We start from the raw sequence: 23,462 nt of genomic DNA, 5'->3' as shown, positions 1-23,462 counted from the left end.
TAGCTAATTTAATAGAATTATCCCTAGCAGAGTATTCAAAGAATTTAAACTTTACAAATAGGCTACTTATTCTGTAATAAAACATCTGTAGCTGTCATGTTCCCACTGTTTTTATTAACTACATACTGATTATCCACTATAAAATCATGACAGCTGCTTCTCCTATTGAGAGAGGGGGAAAAAGAGCTCAGCCCTTAAGAAGGAATGCTCCATGAGGAGAAAGAGGCAGCAGTTCCAAGAGCATGCCTGTTATCAGATCATCCTGTTGGAAATTCCTGAAAAACTGTAACTTTGCATCTCCGAGAACTGAAACAGAAGAGCTTCTGAAACCAAACTATGGAAGGGGAGGGGAAGTGGTGCCTCTCTTGCATTTCCAGTGAAAGAAGCAGCTGACAACTCATACGGCTCATTTTAAGTTTAGTGCACTGCTTTATCTGGTTCTCTTGGATTTCAAGGGAACCTTTTGCAGAAGGAGGTAATGTTCACCATATGTAATGCTGACAGAATAAGGTTCTCCGTCCCATTTAATCTTTGGGAATAGAGAACAAGGAGATATGAACATCATGACTCAGAATGCCAATGATTGAAAACATACTGACATGCTAAAGTAGGGCTCTCACTTTGAACACAAGCCACATCAGCTCTTCTGCATTTTGAGTTGTTCATTAACAGATATCAACAGAAGCAACCTTTTAGGAAAACCAGCACCTCTGCATTGACACACTCAGTGATTCTATTCAACAGAACAATCAGAGTCTTCAGAAAACACAGCAAAACCTCAGAATGGCTACGTAAAATGTTGCTTCATTTCAGTGCAAACTTAAAAGAAAAATCTAAGTATGCTGAGAGGAAGAGTAGATAGTAACAAGAAGAAACAAAGACATGTCCTTACCTGGAGGCCTTTCTCTTCTATCTTTTTCTGGAGTATCTGAAGGCACTTGGTGAAATCTGTGAAATCTTGATCCATGGTCTCAATTAACTCACATCCCTAGTGAATAAAAAGAAAAACAGAGATAAAACTATTAAATTTACTACAACTTTCACTTTTGAGAACTAATGCTCTCTCTGCTGAAATAAACTGAGTTTAATTGTAATTCTGTACATTCCATTTGAAAATTCAAAGGCAATGTATTTATGTCAACATAAAATGGATTCATTAATATACAAAAAAAATATTTTTTCAGAAATCTTGAAAGATATTCTCAAATTCCTTTATCAAAATGTAAAGCAAGGCTGTGTATTTTTCACTGTTACAGAACTGTGTTTAGCCAATATATCAAAATACATAAAACTATTTTCCATAACTTCAGCTTGCCATAATGTAAGCTTCATTTTGAATGCTATTATGGTCTGAAATACAGTAGAGATAAGTCAATTTTCTCCTTAAAGATCAATGTTTAGCTCCTTTAAATAGAGTCATCAAATTCACCAATATAATTTCAAATTGCAAATAATATATTTCTTTTAACCTTTTACCCATAGTTAGCAACTTTACCTCTCTGGGCAACCTGTTCCAGTGCATCACCACCCTCTGAGTGAAAAATTTCTTAACTAGACTAAATCTCCCTTGTCTTAGCTTAAAACCATTCTCCCTCGTCCTGTCAATATAAACTCATTTAAACAATTATTCCCCTTCCTTTTGATATGCTCCGTTCAAGTACTGGAACACCACAGTGAGGTCTCCCTAGAGCCTCCTCTTCTCCAAGATATATAAGACCAGTTTCCTCAACTTTTTTTTTTTTGTAGGAGAGATGCTCCAGCCCTCTGATCATCTTAGTGACCCTCCTCTGGACCCATTGCAAGAGCTCTGTGTCTTTCTTCTGCTGGAGGCTCCAGGCCTAGATGCAGTACTCCAGATGGGGCCTCTCAAGAGCTGAATAGAGGGGGACAATCACCTCCCTCTCCCTGATGTCCACCCCTTTTTTAATGCAGCCCAGTATATAGTTGGCCTTCTGGGCTGCAAGTGCACACTGCTGGCACATGTCCACCTTCTCGCGCACTAGGACCTCCAAGTCCTTCTCTGCAGGGAGAAGGAGTCCTCCAGGAGCTCTTTCCCCAGTCTGTATGATTGCCCTGGCCCAAGTGAAACACTTTGCACTTGGCCTTGTGAAACCTCATTAGGCCCACTTCTCCAGCCTGTCCATGTACCTCTGGATGGCTTCCCTCCAAAATATCAACTGCGCTGCTTAGCTTGATGTTGTCAGCAAACTTGCTCTGAATGCACTCGATTCCATCGTCTCTGTCATTGATGAAGATGTTGAAAAGCACTGGTCCCAAGACTGACTCTTGGGGGACCACTTGTGACCAGCCTCCACTCAGATATAGAAGCATTGATCACAACACTTTGGCTGTGACCAGCCAACCAGTTCTGTTCCTATGCCCTTAAGGACAGTTTCCTGGGAGATTCCATCCAGCAGTTCCTTCAGCAGCCAGAAGTCTGCTTGCTGGAAGTTCAGTGTCCTGACTTTTTGCCAGGCCTGTATTCCACAAAATCACAAACTCCACCAGGGCATGGTCACTACAGACCAGGCTGCCTCCAATCTTAATCTCTCTGACACTTTCCTCTGCACTGCTGAGCATCAGAGTTTACCTCGGGTTGGTACATCTAATACCTGGACCAGGAAGTTATCTTCAAAAGACTTCATGAATATGGATGAGAACATGTAAAAGTGGAGAAGGGTGGGTAGTCAAAGTTCTTGAGTGCTAAAACAATTCCTAATCCTCTGATAAAGAACCAAGTAAGGAAAAGTGAAACTTACCTGCCACATAAAGTCACTATTCAAAGAGATTTCAAAGATTCAAAATAGTCCTATACCATTGTAAATTTCAATAAGAACCATATATGCTAGATTTAGAGGTTCCCTCTCCTACCTCTTCAAGGTTGCTTTATAGGACTCCTAGTTTTTTCTTCATTTGACAGATTTTATGTTTCTGCTGTATACCACAATAACTGACAAGAGATAAACACTCAGAATACTGAATCTTTGTATGTGTTCCTGTATATAAAATACATTGTTTTGTTTCACAAGAAAAAAAACAAACAAACACAAAAAACTCAGAACTTTCATGTTGCCTTTATCTAAGTGGTAAAAATAAAGGTATAGAAGATAAAATTTCCCAGATCAGTGCACAAACAGTGTTTAGAGGATTGCATGCAACAAAACAATGAGTCTCCAGTAGAAATATATATACTATCCCTGAAATGCTTACCTGACGTATCAGAATGCATATAAAAATAATCAAAGCTGTTGTGCAGTAGGGGATCTGGATGAAGAGAGAAGAACAAACTGGTGATAATAGCACGCTTTTTATTATAACCCTTCCTCCTGTGGAAAAACTGTCAAAAGTGAAACTGAAACCTTCCTGGTACACTTTATTGCTCCAAATGCCTTTTCAAGCAGTAGTAACATTCCTGATGAGGTGTAGCATGCCACAGATGCACGAGTATATGTAATCAGAGGTTCCCTTTGCAGAGGCAGTGCTGCTGCTGCCATGGAGAGGCTAAGAAACACAGTTGGGACCTGTACACAGTGCAAGTGTTAAAAAGTATAAGAGTTGCTGCATCTTCACTCCTGGCAAGGAATGGCCACAATACACCACTGGCAGGGGCGAAGGGTCACAAGGTGTGGGGTCTGTAATGAAGGGGAGGGTGCTCTCAGGTGCATTTATTATTGGCAGTGATAGTAGCAATAAGTAACAACATGTGGGAAACTATAACAGACTTGCACAACCAGCTTTTGATTAGATGAAGACAAAGTCAGTGACAGGTAGACTGCGAGCCAGACAGAGCTGCTGGCTATGCAAGAATTTGACCACAAGCCTTGGATGCAGGCTGTGTAAAGATAGGCTGACAAGATCAAGATAACCACGTTCAAGAAATGTAAAGAAACTGGACAAACAGGATATAGCAACGGGAAGCGATTGGGAACTGTTTTATTCAGATGATTAAGAGTGCCTTGTACTGTTAAAATGTTTTTACCTTAAGGAGTGTAACCTTCTCCCAATCAGATCTTAACACACGTAGCCTTTCTGTGTATATAAGGTTTGAGTTGTTGCTTAATAAATGAACATTAGCTTGCATCAAGCTGGGTTCCTGTCCCTTCATTGCAGCACATACTGAAAAAATGTTGTCAGAGTGCCACCAGTAAAGCCACAGTTCTGTCAGATCAAACTGTAACTCTTCATTCTCTTTTTACATCAAATGGACATCCAGCTTTGGAAAGGACAGAGGTTTTAGATCTGCTCCTTTTGCCACAACAGTGAAGAGACAGGCACAGTCAGAACTAAAAGGGAGGAGGAGAGAAGCAGCACTCAGATCCTCCTGTGTCCTATTCCTGACCTTCCTGGAGTGGATGACTGTGCAGCTCATGCTCACAGAGGGTAAGAGTTTTAGATAAATCTGTTGCTATGGACTACCAAACCTAGTGCTTTTCACCATAGGACTGAATGACAGTTCAGGTACAGTTCTTGGTAACCTTCACCATATTACTCACAAATGACAAAAATCTTCATGGCAGAACTCTGCTGTAGCCAGAGTTTTATGAAAGGACACCACAGCAATTGCAAGATAGGCAATAATGCTTGTAGTTTTATAGATATCTGCTCAACTTAATAACATTAACCTTTGGTAAGAAAGTTAAAAAGCCAAGCACAAGTAACATTAAGAAAGGTTAGAAAAATCAATACCACACAGCAGGAAAGAAAAGAATAGATTGTATTTGATGACAATACAACTTTGCTGAGTGATAGGATGCTGCACACAATATTAAATCTTAGCTGTTCTGCCTCATTGTAGCAGTTACAGGAGGCCCATTGCTAAAGGAGGTGGAATGTGCCAGACGCACATAATAGGATTATTGAACCCTGTATTTCAGACACAAACCAGACAGTCTGTGAAATGTCAGTTTGAATATCTCAGTCCTTCTCCCATTTTTAGGAATAGGTTGCATGACAGCATGTTATGCATTTGAAGACTGCAGTTTGTAAATGTCCATTTGCACACAACCTCATTAATCTTTCGCTCAGTTAGTTATATAAGTTGCCTTTTGATTCATGTAATAAAGAATACAACAAATAAAATGTAATTGAAAATGACATCAGATATTTAAATAGCCAAAAATATGTAATAAACTGAAATGTATTTTCTTTCAGTTCTTGGACTCAAATTTGGCTGAATGCTTGGCATCAGTGCAAAACTAATACTGTACAGATTGCTTGGCCCTTCGTTCTGATGTGGCTGACCATTTGACTCATCCAACTGCACATTAAGTGGTGCTGACACTCTGATTAACTAAAGGAATTTGTTAATCATGATGATGTGAATGCACTGGAAGCCAAGTAACGGAGATCTGCACGCAAATGAAAATCTCATTACTGAAATGCAAAGAACGTCCAGTTTTGACCATTATTTCTAACTCTACACAACACTACTTGTTTTAATCAGCAAGTATTGTCTGATGGCATGAAACAAAACCAGTGTATGTAAACATCTGCACACCTCTGCAAAACAAAAGCTACATGAACTTGTCAAATTTGACAAGTGTTAAAAATAGAGCTTTGTAGTTGAAAGTTAGACTGCAACAGCTGCAGCCTCCTCTTCCTTCCTCTTTATCTATTTTGATGTGGTCTTTTACAGAGTAAATAAAATGTTTCCTGTTTTAGTTTTTAATGAGGCAGCATGTGGCTTCTGCCGGAGGGCAGCTTTTTCATAGCATGTATTTGATGTGGAGATAGCGAAAACAAAAGTGTTCTTCTGTATTAATTAGGTTGCCCCCTTTCAAAAGAAAACTCAACGGATTATGAAATCCTGGCAGTTGATTGAAATTAACAATATTAGAATCAATTTATCTGGTATTTAAATAACACCAAAGATAGCAAACATGCCTTATTTGAGACTTCTAACAAAATGAAGTGTAAGAAAACTGAAGATGACAATTACAGGAGTGAAACTCCCAAAAAAATCTTTCTTAAAGGAAAAATACAAACAAAAAGAAGATCCAAGAGCACTGTTTATATTCCAGTTGCTGGGTACACTTCAAGTGATTACCTGTACTGCAGTAAATTCTGATTTATTAAGCATAATGAATAAAAGCAAACATCTTAGGAATTTACTACCCACAGACCAAGAACTGCAATGAAACGTATATAACCACAATGCCTTTATCAGAAAACCACTAACACCTTTTAAAATTTTTGAATAATCAAGCAAAAAGGTAAGAGTGTTATGGTAAAAATTTGAAGTAGAAGGGCCTATCAGAAGATGCAGTCTCATACATGCAGCCCCTGCCTTTCCATATCCATTTCTGGCATATAAAAACAGTAGACCTGCATTTGTATATCTCTGTGCAACCCAGATACACAATTTATCCTATCTGATGTCTACAACTGAGTACAGCACAGCAGTGACAATATCTGTTATCTTCAGGTCTTCTTCAAATTTTCCCTCACATATTCTTCCTTGTCTGAAAAACAAAGATCCAGAGAAAGGAGTTTTATAATTGACAGTCAGACTGATTCTATGATCACTGCTGAGAAAAGATTCTGTCAACTGCACTGATTAGGCCCTTTGGGCACTATCCTATTGATAAGGTTGAGTATGGTACCTTTTATACCTTGGAAAGTTAAGTGTAAACAGCAACTGCAGCTCTAGCTGTGTGCATTTATGTTATGAAGACAGGATGCAGCTCATGTAAGGGGAACCAGAATGTTGGAACAGCACCAGCCTCTGACAGAAGGGAAGAACATTCCATCAGCTGTAGGCAGCAGAAACCATACCCAGACTCATCAATGAGAACCTTTGTGCTGACTTGAAGGCTGACTTTGAACCAAAACTCAGAACTCTATTACTTCTAAAATTCTGTAGCTATGACTAAGCACACATTAAAACTAACATTATCTTTGGCACTCCATACAAATGACAGTGCAAATAAACAAAGCACTTGCATGCAACAAAGCAGAAAAGCTGCCTCAACCACAGAGCTGGAGTGGGGAATGCAGCATTCCTTGCAGCTATTTGAGCTATCTTTTATGAGGTGATAGAGGCTTCCTGAATTCCAAATCACACAACACCAAATGCACAGTAACCTTTTTTTCTTTCCCCCTCTCAATTAAAAGAGCTACAGGTTAACACCTTGTGGGCTGACAGACATTCTAAGGGACTCAAGTTAATTAGTAAGCATTGTGTGTGAATTAACTTCAGATTCCAGACTGATTTCCAGTCCTCACTACTAGATTTCCATATATACTACTACTATACTACTACTGATTTCCAGTCCTCACCTAACATCAAGGTTAGACAAAGAAAGAGAAAACAGTAAGGCTTCTTGCTGAGGTGTCTTCAAGGTTTTTGAAAAAAATTTTGGCAAATTTTAGCCATACTGAACACTATCTACTTTGTCAAACAGGGGACCAAGGGACCTCTCAGCATATACAAAGCCAGAGCAGCTAATCTCTATCTTGTGATCTCAGATTTATGGTCAGATTTTACTCCTTATCTACTACTATCAGTCAGTATTTCCCTAGTTTTCAGAGATATATAATTGATTTGAAAAGACCTTGGACTGAGTGAGGGGACCTGTATCTCAGACATCAATCACTGGATGGAACTGATCAGGATCAGGCCCCAAATGTGCAAAAAGCTCACAAATCAGTGCTTATTTACACAACTCTGCCTACATATACAAAAAGAGTACAAAAGGATTCAAATTTTTTAAATCCCTAGAGACAGCAGATTGAAAAGAAAAATACTGTCCTATGTAAGGATAGAACTCCAAAATTTTTGCCATCAATACAACTCATCAGCACATTATTCCTTTGATACTGAGATGTTAATGAAAATAGCAAGTCTAGTCCCAAGACTGAAACCTTTGGGAAAGTCACTGACTACTTCCAGTAAGTTGTTAGTTTTCATTTATGAACAGCTTCCTGCCTTTAATGTGTAACTTCTACTTGAGCCTGGTATGTTGTTAGATTGTTAGATAGCACCAATTTTTAAAAGTTGTATTGTTTTGTCTTACAGTTTCTAAAATCTCTCTCAGCCTCAGCCAAGCAGCAGAAAATAACTTTGCATAGTGGAAGATTATTCCTTAGAGTTTCTTACTGTTTCAGGATCATCTCATATAGATCAGAAGAACGCTAACTGCTATGTATCCATACCTCAATTTCATGGGTCAGCTTCTGTACCCAGTATTTCAAATGGCATGCACAACCCCTCCTTCTCTTCCTTTAGTTTTGCAAACTGCTTTCCAGCTACATTTCTGCTTCTCTATGAAGGGCAAATTCCTACTTATTTAGCAACAACACTGAAATGATCATTGATGAGTCCAAGAATTATAAAGACTGAATAGATTTTGCAAATGGTCTTCACATGGACCAGTAGAAACACATTTCCCTAAGTCGAAAGAAAATTAATTGAAATCATCCTGTATTGCAACAGGTTGTATAACAATGCAAGGAATGACAACTGAAATAATAAATAAATAAACATAGCATTATAATCCTTTTTAATGACCACCAAACCATCAGAGAGGAATGAGCTCAAGGAACTGACTTGTTGACATTCTGACAGACAGAATGACAAGCTCAGGAAAAGAAAACCACTGCCCACCACAGCATTTTGACTTCACTGTCAGCAACTGTTGAGTACATTCCCAAATGATATTCAGTACATATATATACATATATGTGTAAATATTATTTCCACATAAAAAGATAGATTCTTGAAAAATCAACATTCACACACAATACCCACACAGTTGTACTTTCTTTTCATTTTTGGAAGCATTTAGTTACTTTTAATTGAAATGTGAGGTTCTGAACAAACAATAAGTCTTCAGGTCTGAAAAAGCTTGATTAAGTTGTAAGTTGAAACCAAGTTAATCTTCCAAGCATACTTCAGTGCCTGCTTGTTCAGCAGTTAGGTGCTGCATGTTTAGTGGCAAAGAACATCCTGTAACTGGGTGGTGTATCCTTCTCCTCACCTCTGTTTTCCACCTGATACATTACCAAAGCACTGAGGGACTGTTCAGTTAGATAAAGGTATAAATATCCAGCTTACTGCACTAGAAATACTGGCATTTTGTGTGTAAAATGTTTTGAGTTTTAAGCAGGTGATAAAAAGTATACTGAACAAACCAAGTAACATGTAGCCAGCTAATACTAAGTGCTCTATGAGCAATACAGAGCTTTGCAGAAAGATTCTGCACTGGTACATCCCAGGTCTCTCCTAGTAGGATATTGCCTATCAGTGATATCCTGATGACTATCAATGACATTTCTAGGTCTCTCTACAGAGAGCTATCCACTACAATACTTAACAGATTATAAAATGTGCTGTGCTGTTACCTTCTTGGGCTGAGAGGATCCATTAGAATCCATTCCAGTAACCATTCCACAAGCTGTGGCCAGTCTGATGGATTATACTTCAGGGATATGCCTATCTCTGGACAGCATGGCTCCTAGTCTAATGCCTATTAATGTTCAAGTGTATGCCTGAAGTTACTTTGAAGAGTATCTTAAAAGATCAGATTCAGTGATCTCCCCCAACAAAACAGAGAGCAGAGCTTGGCCCCATGTAAAGTGCTATGGAATATCCAGGGGACGTTCATAATTCAATATACAAATTAAAGCTAAAGTGAAAAGAGCTGCAATTTGTCTGGAACTGAAGAGAGTAAAAAAGCAGACTGCACTGTACAAATTGTACCTGGTACATATTGCCCTATGGTATGACTGCAAGCACTAAAGGCAGCTGAGTTTACTCAAGGGATGAGTGAACTGGGACAAGCAAGAAACCAAGATAAGCTATTTTCTCTTGATTTTACTTCTTTCCACCAGAAAATCATGACACAATGCAACAGATCCCACTGGATTTTTCTCCTTGTATTTACTAAATGTGCTCTTATAAAGCCATATTCCACCTTCTGTATAGGCTTTGTATTACTGATAAATCCCCTGTCTCTCCAAGTGCCAGTAACACTACATCTCTTTCCCCATCTGTACTCAAATTCATGTTTCAAAATCCCTAGCATCTGGCTAAAGGAAACAAAAGGAAAGCCAATACACAAGCATAATGGTTACATACAAAGCAGTCTTAAAGCCATTAGAGCTGCTATTTTATTTTTATTTTTGCAGAAACTCACTGTACTCATATGATAGGACTGCTGTCCTACGCCTGAATCCAGCTGTAAAAATTACTCGTGATGAGAGGCTTTGCTGTTATAGGGCATCCACTAAATGCCAGGAGATTCCAGTTAATAGTTTTCTCTTAACTAAAGTCTCCCCTTGTGATGTGAGTAATCTCAAAGATGATACTCAAAAAATAGTATAGATAGTGGTATATTTAAATAGGTCTATATAGGTGGTACACAAATAATACAAAAAGGAAGATGGCTCACCTTTCTCACCTTTAAGATGACAAAGGTTCACAGTAGACTCCGTGTAGGAGGGATCTCCGAGAAGAGATCCTTTCCTGGTGGTGGTCAGCCCTTAAATGGGGTTTGGGAGAGGTGGAGCCAGGCTCCACTCCTTCCAATCACACAGGTATATCACCTCCACCTGTGGCCCCATGGCTGACTTGGTGCTCACCTCAGGTGAGCACAATTAGTGGTTCAGGCCATGATTCAGCAGTTCCCATACACCCCTGAACCTTTTAATTTCATGTTTGTCTAATTACAAGACCAGATTACAAGATTTAGAGACAATGTCCAGCTTTCACTGTTCACTGTGAATTAAGACATCTCCCTTCTCCAGTCTTTAGTTTTATTCAAGCGATTTGGAAACCAATTGACTCACAATGAAGGCACTGAGAAAATGTTCATGAAACCGGGATTCAGCCACTGGGGTTGCCCTGAGAGGCCTCTATGGCCTGGACAGTTACACAGCCATGCCAAGGCACAACGTGGCTCCCAGCTCTGTGGGCACCAGGCTTTGGTTTTGGACTCTCTTGGTGCCACTAGTGTACAACAAATCAATGCTTCTAGCACGCACTGTGGAAATACATGAGCAAGTACTCATGAGGTGTTCTGTAAGGCAACAGGAACCAGAATGATGCTGACATTCTTAACACATAAGAAGCTACTTAAGGAGAGCTCTAATCCATCCTCCTCTATTAGAAGTGTTAAACTTCTTCTCCTATACTGAAATTCTTAAAACACATAGTTTCTTCATCTTGACTTAAAATAAATAAATAAATAAAAAGGAAGTCAGTATAAAAATGTATCAATTACCATCTACTCTGTATCCTCACTTTAGCCACCACAGAAATTTTTTCCTTTTAAAAACTAGGCACTCCAGAATTACATGTTGCATCATATGGTAATAAAAATACTACAGAGGAAGTACATAGCTAGCTTATTTTGCTTATTTTAGCATTTGAATTAATCACATCACAGATCCACATTGGATTTTTTTTTCTTCCCCCCCCCCCCAGATTTAAAGAAAGAGCTGTTATTCCAATCAAATTATACTTTTATCTAAGCAAAAGAAGACAGATACTTAACACTTCCTTCATGGAAAGAATTGTTGCATTTCTGTTTTATATATCATGTCAATACTTTTATTCCATAGGTACTTTAACTCTTTCCAGTGCTTTCATGAACATAATTCAAAGGAAGTGTAAAACTGCAGCTTTCAATAATAGTTTCTTGAATGTGACAGTTAGCTACTAAAATCAGTATCTGAATGCATGGTACAGAATGTAAAATACATAGTTTTATTCACTAAAGAAACCCCACCAAAATGAAAACTACTCTGATCATTTCATTCAAATTGTTAGTGAGCAAATAAAGAACTTTAATAAATTGGTAGAACATAAGTGGAAAACAATGCAAAGTTAGTTAATAATACACCATAAAGTAAAAGTTTTGTGTTCGGTATACTTTGCAACAGACTTTATAACACCTCTTCTGATAATAGGAGCATTTTCCTTTGTTCTTAGTAAGCTCAACCAAAATTCTGCTAATGTTAGACTTCAGAGAATGTAATAGCACCACACATTTTAATTAACTACTTACTTTTTACAGATATTTTAGCTGAGAGTGAACAGATCACATTTTAAAAAGACCTAAGATTAACAGGTGCAAGAAGAAAAACAGTCCCTCTTTCTAGAAGAATTAGTAGGTCACTGTAAATAGCATTTGTGCATTTACTGTAGATCATTTTGGAGATAAGAGGTATTGTCATACAATCTGATCAGAGTTGCCAGTGTAGCACAGCCAATTATTTTGATATGTTTGTAAGACAGACTGCTGTTATAAGTCATAAGTCAACATTGGGATGTTTGATGTAGTTGCGTAGAGCTGCCATTCCCAAAATTGTTTATGCTCTCAAAAAAGCGTTCCTGCAAAAATTAAAGTGAGAAGCAACGGAAAGGATTTTCTTTTACTTGCATCATGCAACGTTCAACTTCAAGCCACATTTTAACTGTGAGCAATCAGTAATGAGCCTTCAAATCTATATAGACTAGTTTATGTTATACCTTCAGCATATTCCATCATCAGCATCTGCAAACAGAAGTCAACTAACACTTATACTTTGCATGATACTACACTGAACAAAGCTTCCCCATTCTTCTGATCTGGAGTAACCAAAAGTCAGTCTCCCTTTGCTTCAGGAATAAGCTACTTTCCTCAAGTGCACTAAGCAGACAAGGTACAATTGCTTTACCTACAGACCAGTGGAAAGGGGAAGCAGTAATTCTGGTTACATTCTGTCATTGCTATCACAATGATACTGGTGTAAGGTGCAGGGCTCCCATTCTGGGGAACAGGAGAACTCCACACTCCTTGAAAGACACTCCTAGACTTGAGGGCCCAATGACTACATTTTGAGGGATCCAGCTGTTTCTTTTTGTAGACACAGAAGATGAGAAAAAAAGTGCAGAGAAAAAAACTGGGAGGTGATAAGCAGAAAATATGAATATATGCTAGAAGACACTGAAGTGCAGATTGTTGTATGTTTGGCAAAGCAGAGTACATACTTGTGAAGGTATGAAGGCAGTAAGAGATTCACAAACACTGAAGATGGACTTGTAAGAAGTCCCAGTAAGTGGGATTTGTGTTTGCTTATGTTCAATTTCATTTCCCATAGTACCTTGTATACATTGAGTAAATACTGAATTACTGACACATATATTTGTTTTTACATATCACACACTCATCACAGTGGGAATTATGCAAGCCCTGACCATCACTCTGTGGTGAACAGATCACCTCTGAGAAGGCAGATATGTTGCCTCCTTCACATTCATATTTTTTTTTCCATTAAAAGTAATGCATTTAATAGCTACTCAGGTCTGAATTCCTCTATCAGTAAATCTCTAGTGACACAAAGAGAAATTAATGATCTGAGAGGATATTCATCCCACAACACCCAGCTTCCACATTCATCTGTACCACTGCAAATATGAAATTATTTTATTTCCCATGTTTCAACTCACTAATCACTTTCCTAGATTTCTAGCTCAGATACAGAAGACAATGGAAAACATAAATTGTGAGCAAAGTAGCAACCCATATAATTCATCCCCATGCTCCCAGCAGTGGCCTTTTCCTATTCAAGTGATTGATTCCCACTATGCACAGCTTACTGTCACTACACAAACCTTTTAGTCAAAAAGCTTCTTCAGCAGGATCTGATGTTTCATTAGTACTGCTACCATTGAATGGTCTGAGCCCATGACCTGAGAAACGCCACAGGGAAGGCAACGTCCTTAATGTTCTCAATGCCTCTGACAGCATGGCCTTGAGCTGGTGGACAGCAAATCCTAGAGCTGACAGGATGGCAAGGCCTTGAGACTGCAGGACAGTGGAAACAACAGGGCCTAGGTGGCTTAGCAGGGCCTGGAGTTGGCAGCACCACAGGGCCTTCACCTGAGCAGAGAACACAGGCTTACTAATTGCTCTGCTCCGAACAGGGTATAAGAGAGGCAGAAGATGAGAGGAGAGGCAAGGAACAAGAGGATTTAAACATGTGTGGCTACCTGGTACTGTGCCACCATGAGTTATATACAGCAGTAACATCAATAACTGGATTTCTAGAAAAAGTGCAGGGATGTCATTGTTTAACCCCACAGGCAGCTAAACACCATGCTGTCATTCATACCACTCCCCCATCCAGAGGGATAGGGGAAGAAAATCAAAAACAAACAAAAAACCAACAAAGTAAACCCATGACTTGAGATAAAAACTATTTACTACAAAGGAAAAGAAGAAAAAAAAATTAACAGTAACAATTATACATGTTGTATGTATACAGAAATGATACACAGTGCTATCACTCACCACTTGCTGACCAATGCCAAACTTGTCCCCAAGCAGAGGCTGTTTCCCCAGCTAGTTCCCCCAGTTTTTCTAGCTATTTTTGCATGATGCCATGTGGTATAGAATGGTCCTTTGGCCAATTTATATCAGCTGTTCTGCTTCTCTGCTAATTAGTGTTGGAAATTCCTGTATGTGTGAGGCCTTGTGAAGGAAAGCAGCTGTCTTCCCTTATTTCTGTGCCTGGTGCCGTTGTGTTTGAGCAAATCCTCACTCATTATGGATCTTGCTGCTCTATTCTCAGAGTTATTCTTTCTACTGCATTACACGTTGCAATAGTCATTTTACTGGATTATTAATTTTAGTGAAGCAAAAAGCATACTTCAATTCTGCATGTGAGAAGATTATATTTTCCCTGAAAAAGACAGTGTTACATTCACAGGGCACTTACTAGCAGTTATTAAAATACAATTCAATTAATGAAATAAATACAAATACTTGAATGCTCTTAGTTCATTAAATATTTAAAAAACAATTCATCCATGCATCAGATGTAAGTTGAAACAAGAAATTCATGATGTATGTTTTTGCTCTTTTAACTCTGGCTTTCAAGTGTGATTTTACTGGTTGCTTAGAAGTCCCTGGGTTTCTAAACACTCAGAAAAGGATCCCTGAAAAATATGTGTCAATAATGAACTTACTTTTCCGATTTTGAAAAAGAATGATGTTATCAGCATTCAGCATATCTACATTATCCTCATTCTAAATTACTTAACAAGATTTAATTTATCACTGTTCAAATTATCCAATAATGTCATTAAATCAAATACACTCTCTGCAACATCAGGTCATTAAATTCTCCATTAAAAATGTGCAGATTAATACTAATCCAATGGTTGTAAAATCTGTTTTTACTTCTAAAGAAGGAATATTATTGTAGATTCAAGTGTTTTTTTTTTAAACACCACCATGTAACTCAAGAAATAAAATCCAACATACAAACAAAATAAAGCAAAACATGTGTCTTTCTGCTCATCTCCATAATTCACAATTCAAGTTCTGATCATTCTACTCAATGTTATTTTTGGGCTCCAAATCTAACAGATACCGTGCCACGATCTAACAAAACTAAACTGAAAATACCATTGCTTCCTGTCTGTTCAGTAAGTGTATGCTGAAAGTCTGTCATCTACCCTCATGCTCAAAAAAATTAATGCAGATTGGCTGCTTTTGTTCCCAGTCTCATTATAAACTTACAATGTTATTTCAGATTAACTGTTACTTTTTATTCTTTCTATTCCTGACTCAGGCATGCCTTGTAAAATTTCTACTCCATACTTGCCTGCCACATTGTCATATTTCTGGTAAAGCAGTAAAACCAACCTGAATATGAATGACAGTTGTTTTAGTTCTCTTTAGCTGACAAGGTTGTTGCACATTACAAAACAGAGCATTTCAGTTACTCTTCGTTGACCTTATCCAATTTTCTAGATGGGTTATGTACATCATATAACTACAGCTCCAATCCACATTAAATTGTACTTCTTCCCTCTGTTCCTCTCTCTACCCCCAGTTGTGTCTTTATTCTTTAGTAACTAAAGCAATCTTATATGTTATAGAGACATAGATATGCTTATCTAAGCACATTCTGCATTTAAAAATGGACTGATTTAGTGGACACGCAGTTGAACTCAGTAGCTGGAGAGAAAATTGATCATTTCTCATCACCAAGCCCTTCCAGTTTATGAATAGTACTCCTCATCATCTCAAACCTCATTTTTATTCATATGTAGAAGGAGAAAATAAACCATTCCACTTTTTTAAAACCTAAGCATTGAACTGAAGTCAAATGGCTACATTAAAATAATAATAAAAAAAATTCTCTAGCTTTATGATATAGAACCCTGTCAAAAGCTTCTTTAATGTACACTAGCTCCAAGCTCAGCCAGTGAAGTTGTTGCCAGCACTGTCTGTTCCCATTAAACATTCAGTAATTTGAATGATTTCAAACTAAATTGAGGTATTTGGAAACAAAGCATCACAATTTTCACTATTATTAGGTTTACTTTTCAAAAGAAATACATTTAGTGAAGTCGAATTTTAATACTGTGTTTCTGTTTTTCAAGTTTTATTTTTAAATTTTGCTGAATCACAAAATCTTGAGTTGAAAGGGACCCTTAAAGGTCATCTAGTCCAATTGCCCTGCAATGAACATGGATATCTACTGCTAGATCCATGCTCAGAGACTGGCCTAGCCTGGACTTGAAAGACTACAGAGACGGGGCTTCAATTATCTTTCTGAGCTACCTGTTCCAGTGAAACATCACCCTTATTGTAAAAAACTTCTTCATTATATCCAATCTAAATTTCAATTTTTTTATTTTTTTTGTTTGTAACCATTTCCCCTTGTCCTGACACCACAGATCCTGAAAAGAGTCTGTTCCCTTCCTCTGTATCGCCCCTCTTTAGATACTGAAAGGCTGCTATCAGGTCTCCCCAGAGCCTTCCATTCTACAGGCTTAACAGCCCCAGCTCTCTCAGCCTATCCTTGTAGGAGGTTGTTCCATCCCTAGGATCATTTATGGGGTCCTCATCTGGACATAGTCTAACAGGTCCCCACCTCCCTTATTACTGAGGACTACCAATCAGAACACAGTACACCGCTTGAAATCACACCAGCACAGAGTAGACGGGCATGAACACTTCCCTTGACATGATGACATTGGCAGGGTTTGCTCTGGGAAAAAGTAAAGGATCTATGACCAGATAACAGAGTAGTAAGTCGTCATTGCTTACATTTCCTTCTGTGCAACTTCTATCAAAGTCTCTCTAACTAAACAAGAGCCACTGTAAGCACCAGTAAGATGATTTATGGACTGTTCATTTTCACAGTTGTTTTTTTTTTTAATTTTTTTATTTATCAATGCAAATCTGATTTACCCCAACTCTTAAAAGCATCTAGAGTCACCACAAAAACTGCATCACACAAGCAATAAATACTTCTCCCTAAGGATCCTTAAACCTTTTCTAGTATTTTCTTCCTTATCTATCCACTCATTCTATGTTGGTCTCTCTCCTGCTCTACCACTTTACTCCTGCCACAGAGAATTCTGAATTACCACTGCATTTCTTAGCTGTCAACTGCTACCTACTTTTCCACACTTTATAAAACCAAGTTCAAGAATGACTTGTCAAAAATGTCAAATGCAGTTATTCTTTTTCTCATATTGCTTCATTTCTCTACATATATATTTACTTGAGCTTTAGGTCTCCACTTACAAAAAAATATGTTACACAGAGCTATCCAGTATTTTGTACAGGAGGCCATAACCCCAGAATCACCTGCTTTACCACTAAAATGTCTCATAACCTCTGCACCTTCTGATAGGATGCTCTTGTATATCCTGAATCCATAACTGCTTCGATCCAAGAAGACACAGATTGTCCAAACACTCCCAAAAACCATAAGGAGCATTTGAAGACTTCTCCAAGACCCTTTCCAAGATCAAACCAAGTGTGTTTTATCCACAGCTACTGGAGAACATGAAAGTAGATTCTGCTGTTGTTCACAAAAAAATCCCTTACAACACCCTGCCTCTCAGACCAAATTACAGTTGTTCAAGGTCCAGTGGGTTGTGAACTCTTTTGGGACAGTAATGAAGCTTTCATCATGGAAAATACATCAGAGAGTTTCAGAATCTCCCCACCATCCCTATGATTTTAACCGATCACTAGCAGAATAAAACAGAAGTTGACCTGTGAGATTCCCAGTTTCCTCACAGCACATGCTGTACTTCTAGCACAAGTATGCTCAAGATACAGAAAACACAATTTTAACAAAGCAAAGACTTTTCTGAATTGCTTTTGACACATCTCTTTGTGTGAGCAACTGCTAATACTAGAACAGAAACACACTTCTGCTTCTATGCTAAGCATGCTAATACTTGATGAGTACATTTACATGCTCTTAAAGCCTGTGGTGAATAAAGGATGCAGAGCGTGTTTAGATGCCTGAAGAAAAGTCCTCACTTCTGCCCCTGTTACAGCTTCCACCAGGAAACTGTAGTAATAAATAGTCCCAAGAGACAGACCTGTGCTTGATTAGATGACAGAAGGGATACAGTCCCCCTGTGAACACCAGTACACTGTCCAGGCAAAAGCTGACCCGTTACTCTAGACATATTTTTGTGGCAGGATCCAAGTAAGGAGCTAGTGGATATACAGAAAAGGGATAGTACCACAAGGACCTTTACAGGCATTATTCCTTCTCTCAGATCAAAGCAAAGAGAATGAATAGAGTGCTAGAAATAGAGTCGTGCCTGCTGGACAGTAATAGTAAGGCATCCAATGCAATTATCAGTCTGTTGCAAACCTTGAGATGCCTCTAGAGGCAGGTCTCCAATTTTGACTTCTACCTACAAATGTCATTTTTATCCTAATTAAAATATAAAGTATTTAAGCAACTAAATTATAGTGACTTCTTTTTCAGTATATCTTGAAACATTGGATGGTGAACAAAACAAATGGAGGGCTCTAATAAGCGGTACCTGTACACTGCTAAGTCAAATGGTTCTGTCTTTTAAATGCCAGAAATAAATGGAACAAGGCCACAATAACCAATTATATTCCTTGTTTAATCCCTACCTGTTCTCTGAAAGTGTCCACTCACAGTTGAGCTTAAAAGGATGAAAGTCTCTGAAGCTCGCAATAGAAGAATCCTCTTGAAGGCCACATTTTTTGCAAGCAAATAAAAGTATGGTAATGTTAACCAGCAATTTTTGGTGAAGTGACAACTCTTCACATGAAGGACTACTAGCAATTAGGTGCAAAGTAAAGATTGAATTATTTGTCTCAATTAGATGAAATATATATTCAAAATATATGTGAATGCAACTTTTACCATCCTGCACTGTTTCTCAGTGCAGCTATAAAAGGAAGTGTATTTTGCAATTTTTTTTTACCAAATCAAAATTCAGTAAGGAAAAATAATTCTCCAGAATCTCCTCTTGAACTTTTCTGAGGTGTTGGGACTCCCATCTCTTCTGTGTTTCATAAGTCCAAATTACCTTACACTTTCACAGTTAATTAATACAAACAACTTCAAATTTGGCAGCCTTAGTCAATCCTTTGTTTCACTGGCAAGCTACAAAAGACGTTCAACTTTTCTATCTTATCAACATCTATTTTATCTGACTTTTTCATTTGGATACTTGTATAACACTGCAAAAATACAAACAGACCAAACAACTTCCTTTTGTCTGGATTATCATCCTTGAGGTTTTGTAATTGCATTGCTCCAAGTGAAGTGTAAGCACAATGACGAAAACATTATGGTAAATACACAGTAGCTCTGAAATAATATGCTAATCTATTGTGCCTTTTTAGTTCACAGTTGCATGAAACTAAGGGAATGACATGGAGCTGCATCAGGGTAGAGTCAGGTTTGGTGTCAGGAAGAAGGTTCTACGCTAGAGAGTCATCAGGCACTAGAATAGGTTCCTCAGGGTAGTGGTCACAGCACCAAGCTGTTGTTCCAAAAAGTGTTTGGAAAATGCTCTCAGACACAGACTTTGCATTTTGGGTGGTCCTATGTAGAGCTAGGAGTTGGACTCAATGATTGTTGAGGGTTCCTTCCAAATCAGGATATTCTATGATTCTATGATGCTTGTGTCAAAAATGAAGAAATTCATAGAGGTCTTGGTGAATCTCCCTCATGAGGCTGGAGGCTATGGAGAGTGAACTCTTCACAATCTATGCACTCTTTCAAAACAGGGGAATGCACTCAAACAAATGCTCACTACAGGTCCCTGAAATCATGTCCAGAGCTTTCCTTCTCATCCTTCTATCCAGTCCACCTTTCCTACTCTAAAAGGAGGAATGGTCTGCATATTCACCCACTCCTCTGCTTCTGAAATGAGAACTGCATGTTCTTTGACAAGATGCATAAAACATTTGCAGAAGCTGCCAAGCTTTTAGAATTACTTAAGTGTAGCACCATGATTTTGGGGAATCTTTTCCCATGCTAATGACTGCATTTGTGTTGCTGTGCTTTTGCTACCTAATGGGCTCCCCTGCGATAGAAGCAAGTTTACAAATTACACAGTGCATTTTGGATAAACTTGGGAGTTTGCAGCAACATTTCATGAGCTGCAAGGTTCTGGATTCTGCACTTTTTTTGGAAACCGCTTTAATTAGCACTCCACAAGCATGGCACTGAGCTCTGAACACAGGAACAACGTGCTATTAAATTCTCTAAAAGGAAAAAATGGATATATAAACCCTAGTTACATCTAAAGAGGCATATCATCCAAGTTCTCAACCACTAGTACCATATTAAAGCTCTCTATTTTATATGGAAAAGCTTAATCACAAAATAACTGTTCAATTTCCTTCTCTAGATAAAACTGTTTTTGTTTAAAACATCTTTCTCATTCTTGAAGTTAATTTTTTTTTCAACTTTTTTTCCCCATTTTCTCCATCAGAGACTGACAGATTAATGAATTATTTTTGAGTTTAACAGCAGATTAATTTTTTTAGAACTCTTGGAAGTAACTCAAATGCCTAATGCAATACAGATTCTACCCTTTTCCCTCCTCAGGCCATAACCCTTGAGAGGAAGAAGTAAATTTCACTGCAACAAAATATTAAATTGAAATTGGATGCTTGACTAAAATATCTCCACCATGTATTTTTTTTTAATACGGTGTACTGTTATCTTACACATTCTACTGCCTGGCAGTTATCTTCAGCTAAGGCACTTGATAGAACAAAGAAAACAGCCTGTAACCTGTATGATATTTAGATTCTAAGCAAAAGACAAATCAGCTCTATTAAGAGCTTGATCTGTTAATTTTTCTATACAGCCCATAAAGCCACACAACAAGCATAAACATACTGCAAATGAAAACAGAGTAAAACTTTTTATTTACTTGAAAATGTTACATTCTTTATTATACTTGATAAATTAAAGAACAACTCAGGCATTAATACAAATACACAGGGGCTCTCAATGACCTAAAACACAGCTGAATCTCAATAGCATTAAGTTGATGTCACCACACAAGTGGGCCATAACTGTTTATTCAGGTTCAATGGGGTGATGTACAAAACCAGGATGTAACACAAAGAACTCATGGTTAAAGAATATGCACTGAATTACTGATTGTCACAAATCTCATCTACAACAATTTTGCTGGCCAAGGAATAAGGATAAATCACTGCGTCCCAGCACAAAAGCCTACATGTGTAGGCAGATGAACTGTAAAGGAAGAATAATAAGCTAAAACCAGAACTTTTAAGCCTGACTGAAGTGTAGCCAACAATGAGCTTTACGACCTAAGAAACATGAGTTCACCCTTACATTGCTCACTGGAAACTTGGTGGGTTTCCAGTGGGAATAAATAAATAAATGCAGGAATTTCTCCAATACTTCATTTAAAAAGGCACTCTACTGCTGAAGCACAGAAACGGTCAAGGTATAATTCAGTGCTTCAGTGCCTGATGAAAGAAACAGATGTCTTCAGCTTCCTGCTAAAAAGGTAAAGCCATATCATGCAAAAATCGGAAAATCAAACATAGAATGGTTTGAGTTGGAAGGGACCTTTAAGATTACCTAGTTTAAACCCTCCTCCTATAGGCAGAGACATCTCTCACTGGACCAGGTTGCTCAAAGACCCCTCCAGACTGGCCTTGAATGCCTCCAGGGAGGGGGCATCCACAACTTTGAGCAACCTCTTTCAGAATCTCACCACCCTCACTGTAAAGAATTTCATCCTAATTATCTAGTCTAAATCTACACTCTTCCATTTTAAAGCCATTTCCTCTTGTCCCATTGCTATATGGCTTTAAAAAATCCCCCCCATCTTTCCTGTAGGCCTTCTTTAGATAATGGAAGGCTGCTATGAGGTCCTCCCTGGAGTCTTCTCTTCTCCGGGCTGAAGATCCCTTCTCACCCTGTCCCCGTAGGGGAGATGGCTCAAGCTCTCTGATCATCTTTGTGACCCTCAGAGAAATCACACAGATAAACTCTCCTGGGAGTTTTTGTGGGTGCCAGCCATTTGGAAATCTTGAGAAGTTTATATTTATTGCTCTGTATCGCCACAGGGCAAAGGAAGGCACATATTTTTCAGGATGTTTTACCATAGTTTCTTGTTGCTATAATCTCCAGTAATACATCTTCTATTTCTCAAGCTGGTGCTATGAAACTTCATCTAACATAGGAGTCAGGCAGTAATGCAGCTCCAATTTTTTACTTTAAGGATCACTACCAGTGAGAGGCAGAGCACAACATCTAAGCCTGTAAGGTTCTTCACACCCAAAGACCCAAAGACATCAAAGAGAGCTAAAAACACCTAATAACCAAATGAGGCACCAGGTAATTGGATTCTACAACACTCTGTCATGGTTTTATTATTTTTATTATTGGTATTCTATGTCATAACATCATATAGTACACTGGGAGTTAAAGAGTTAATGCTCCAGTTCCATGGGTTGTCAATGGTTTCAGGTATAGCTGTATCAGAAGAGAACTACATACCCCAGGGGACTTTGTGTTTCCATTTTCTGTTCAGAGGGAAAGATAAAACTGTTCGCACATCACTAGACATCTCTCTTTTCCCTTGCTGCTTGTCTGCAGTGCATACTCCCTTGCCATCTTGCCTTCGATATTAGAGTAAGGCCTTCGGTCTTTGAACACCCTCTCATTTTATTTATTAGCTTCAGAGCCAATTATATTGTATTATATTGTGTTATTTTGCATTCCAATATCTTATTTAGTAAATCAGCTTTTCTCCTCAGATCATTGCTGCCTTTTCCCTTTCCCAGGGCATGGGTTCTTCAGTCCCCCCTCCCCATTAGTCACAGAACTGGGCTGAACTGGCCTGTAAAACATTAACACTAAAACACACTAACACATTCAAGGGATACTGCTTTACCTTAACCTTGTAGTACGCCTTGACTTCAGGCTGGATGGAATCAAAGTCACCACTGATATAATCAGGCAAGAAGCTGAAAAGAAAGAAAAAAGCAATGAAATGAAAAATGCATTCAACTTAATTTTTTTCAAGAGTTTTAAGGAGTGGAAGCATTAATCTCTCAAGGAAATACGAGACAGTTACAAGGAAGTTAAAAGAGCAGCTGACACAAAATAATGTTACAGGCAAACAAATTTTTCCCTTCTCTGCTAAAGGAGCTGAACACTGGCAAAATGTT

The 23,462-nt window shown here is 38.3% G+C and overlaps 1 protein-coding gene across 1 annotated transcript in view; it reads right to left on the bottom strand.

The window, feature by feature from the left end:
* Nucleotides 1–23,241, bottom strand: part of TPK1 (thiamin pyrophosphokinase 1) — a 141,358-nt gene extending 118,117 nt beyond the window's left edge. The window contains exons 1-2 of the mRNA XM_065753069.1: nt 23,186–23,241; nt 893–988 (exon numbers count right to left, since the gene is read on the bottom strand). Of these exons, the coding sequence (XP_065609141.1) occupies nt 893–967 (75 nt within the window). The 5' untranslated portion in view covers nt 968–988; nt 23,186–23,241. The remainder of the gene's footprint in view (nt 1–892; nt 989–23,185) is intronic.
* Between the last annotated feature and the right edge of the window lie 221 nt (nt 23,242–23,462).

Source organism: Cyrtonyx montezumae, unplaced genomic scaffold (assembly GCF_038088225.1).
Source record: "Cyrtonyx montezumae isolate F1298 unplaced genomic scaffold, pur_monq_1.0 scaffold_8, whole genome shotgun sequence".
Taxonomy (NCBI): domain Eukaryota; kingdom Metazoa; phylum Chordata; class Aves; order Galliformes; family Odontophoridae; genus Cyrtonyx; species Cyrtonyx montezumae.
Note: the sequence above shows the minus strand (reverse complement) of the source record. Positions and strands in the feature narration are given on the sequence as shown.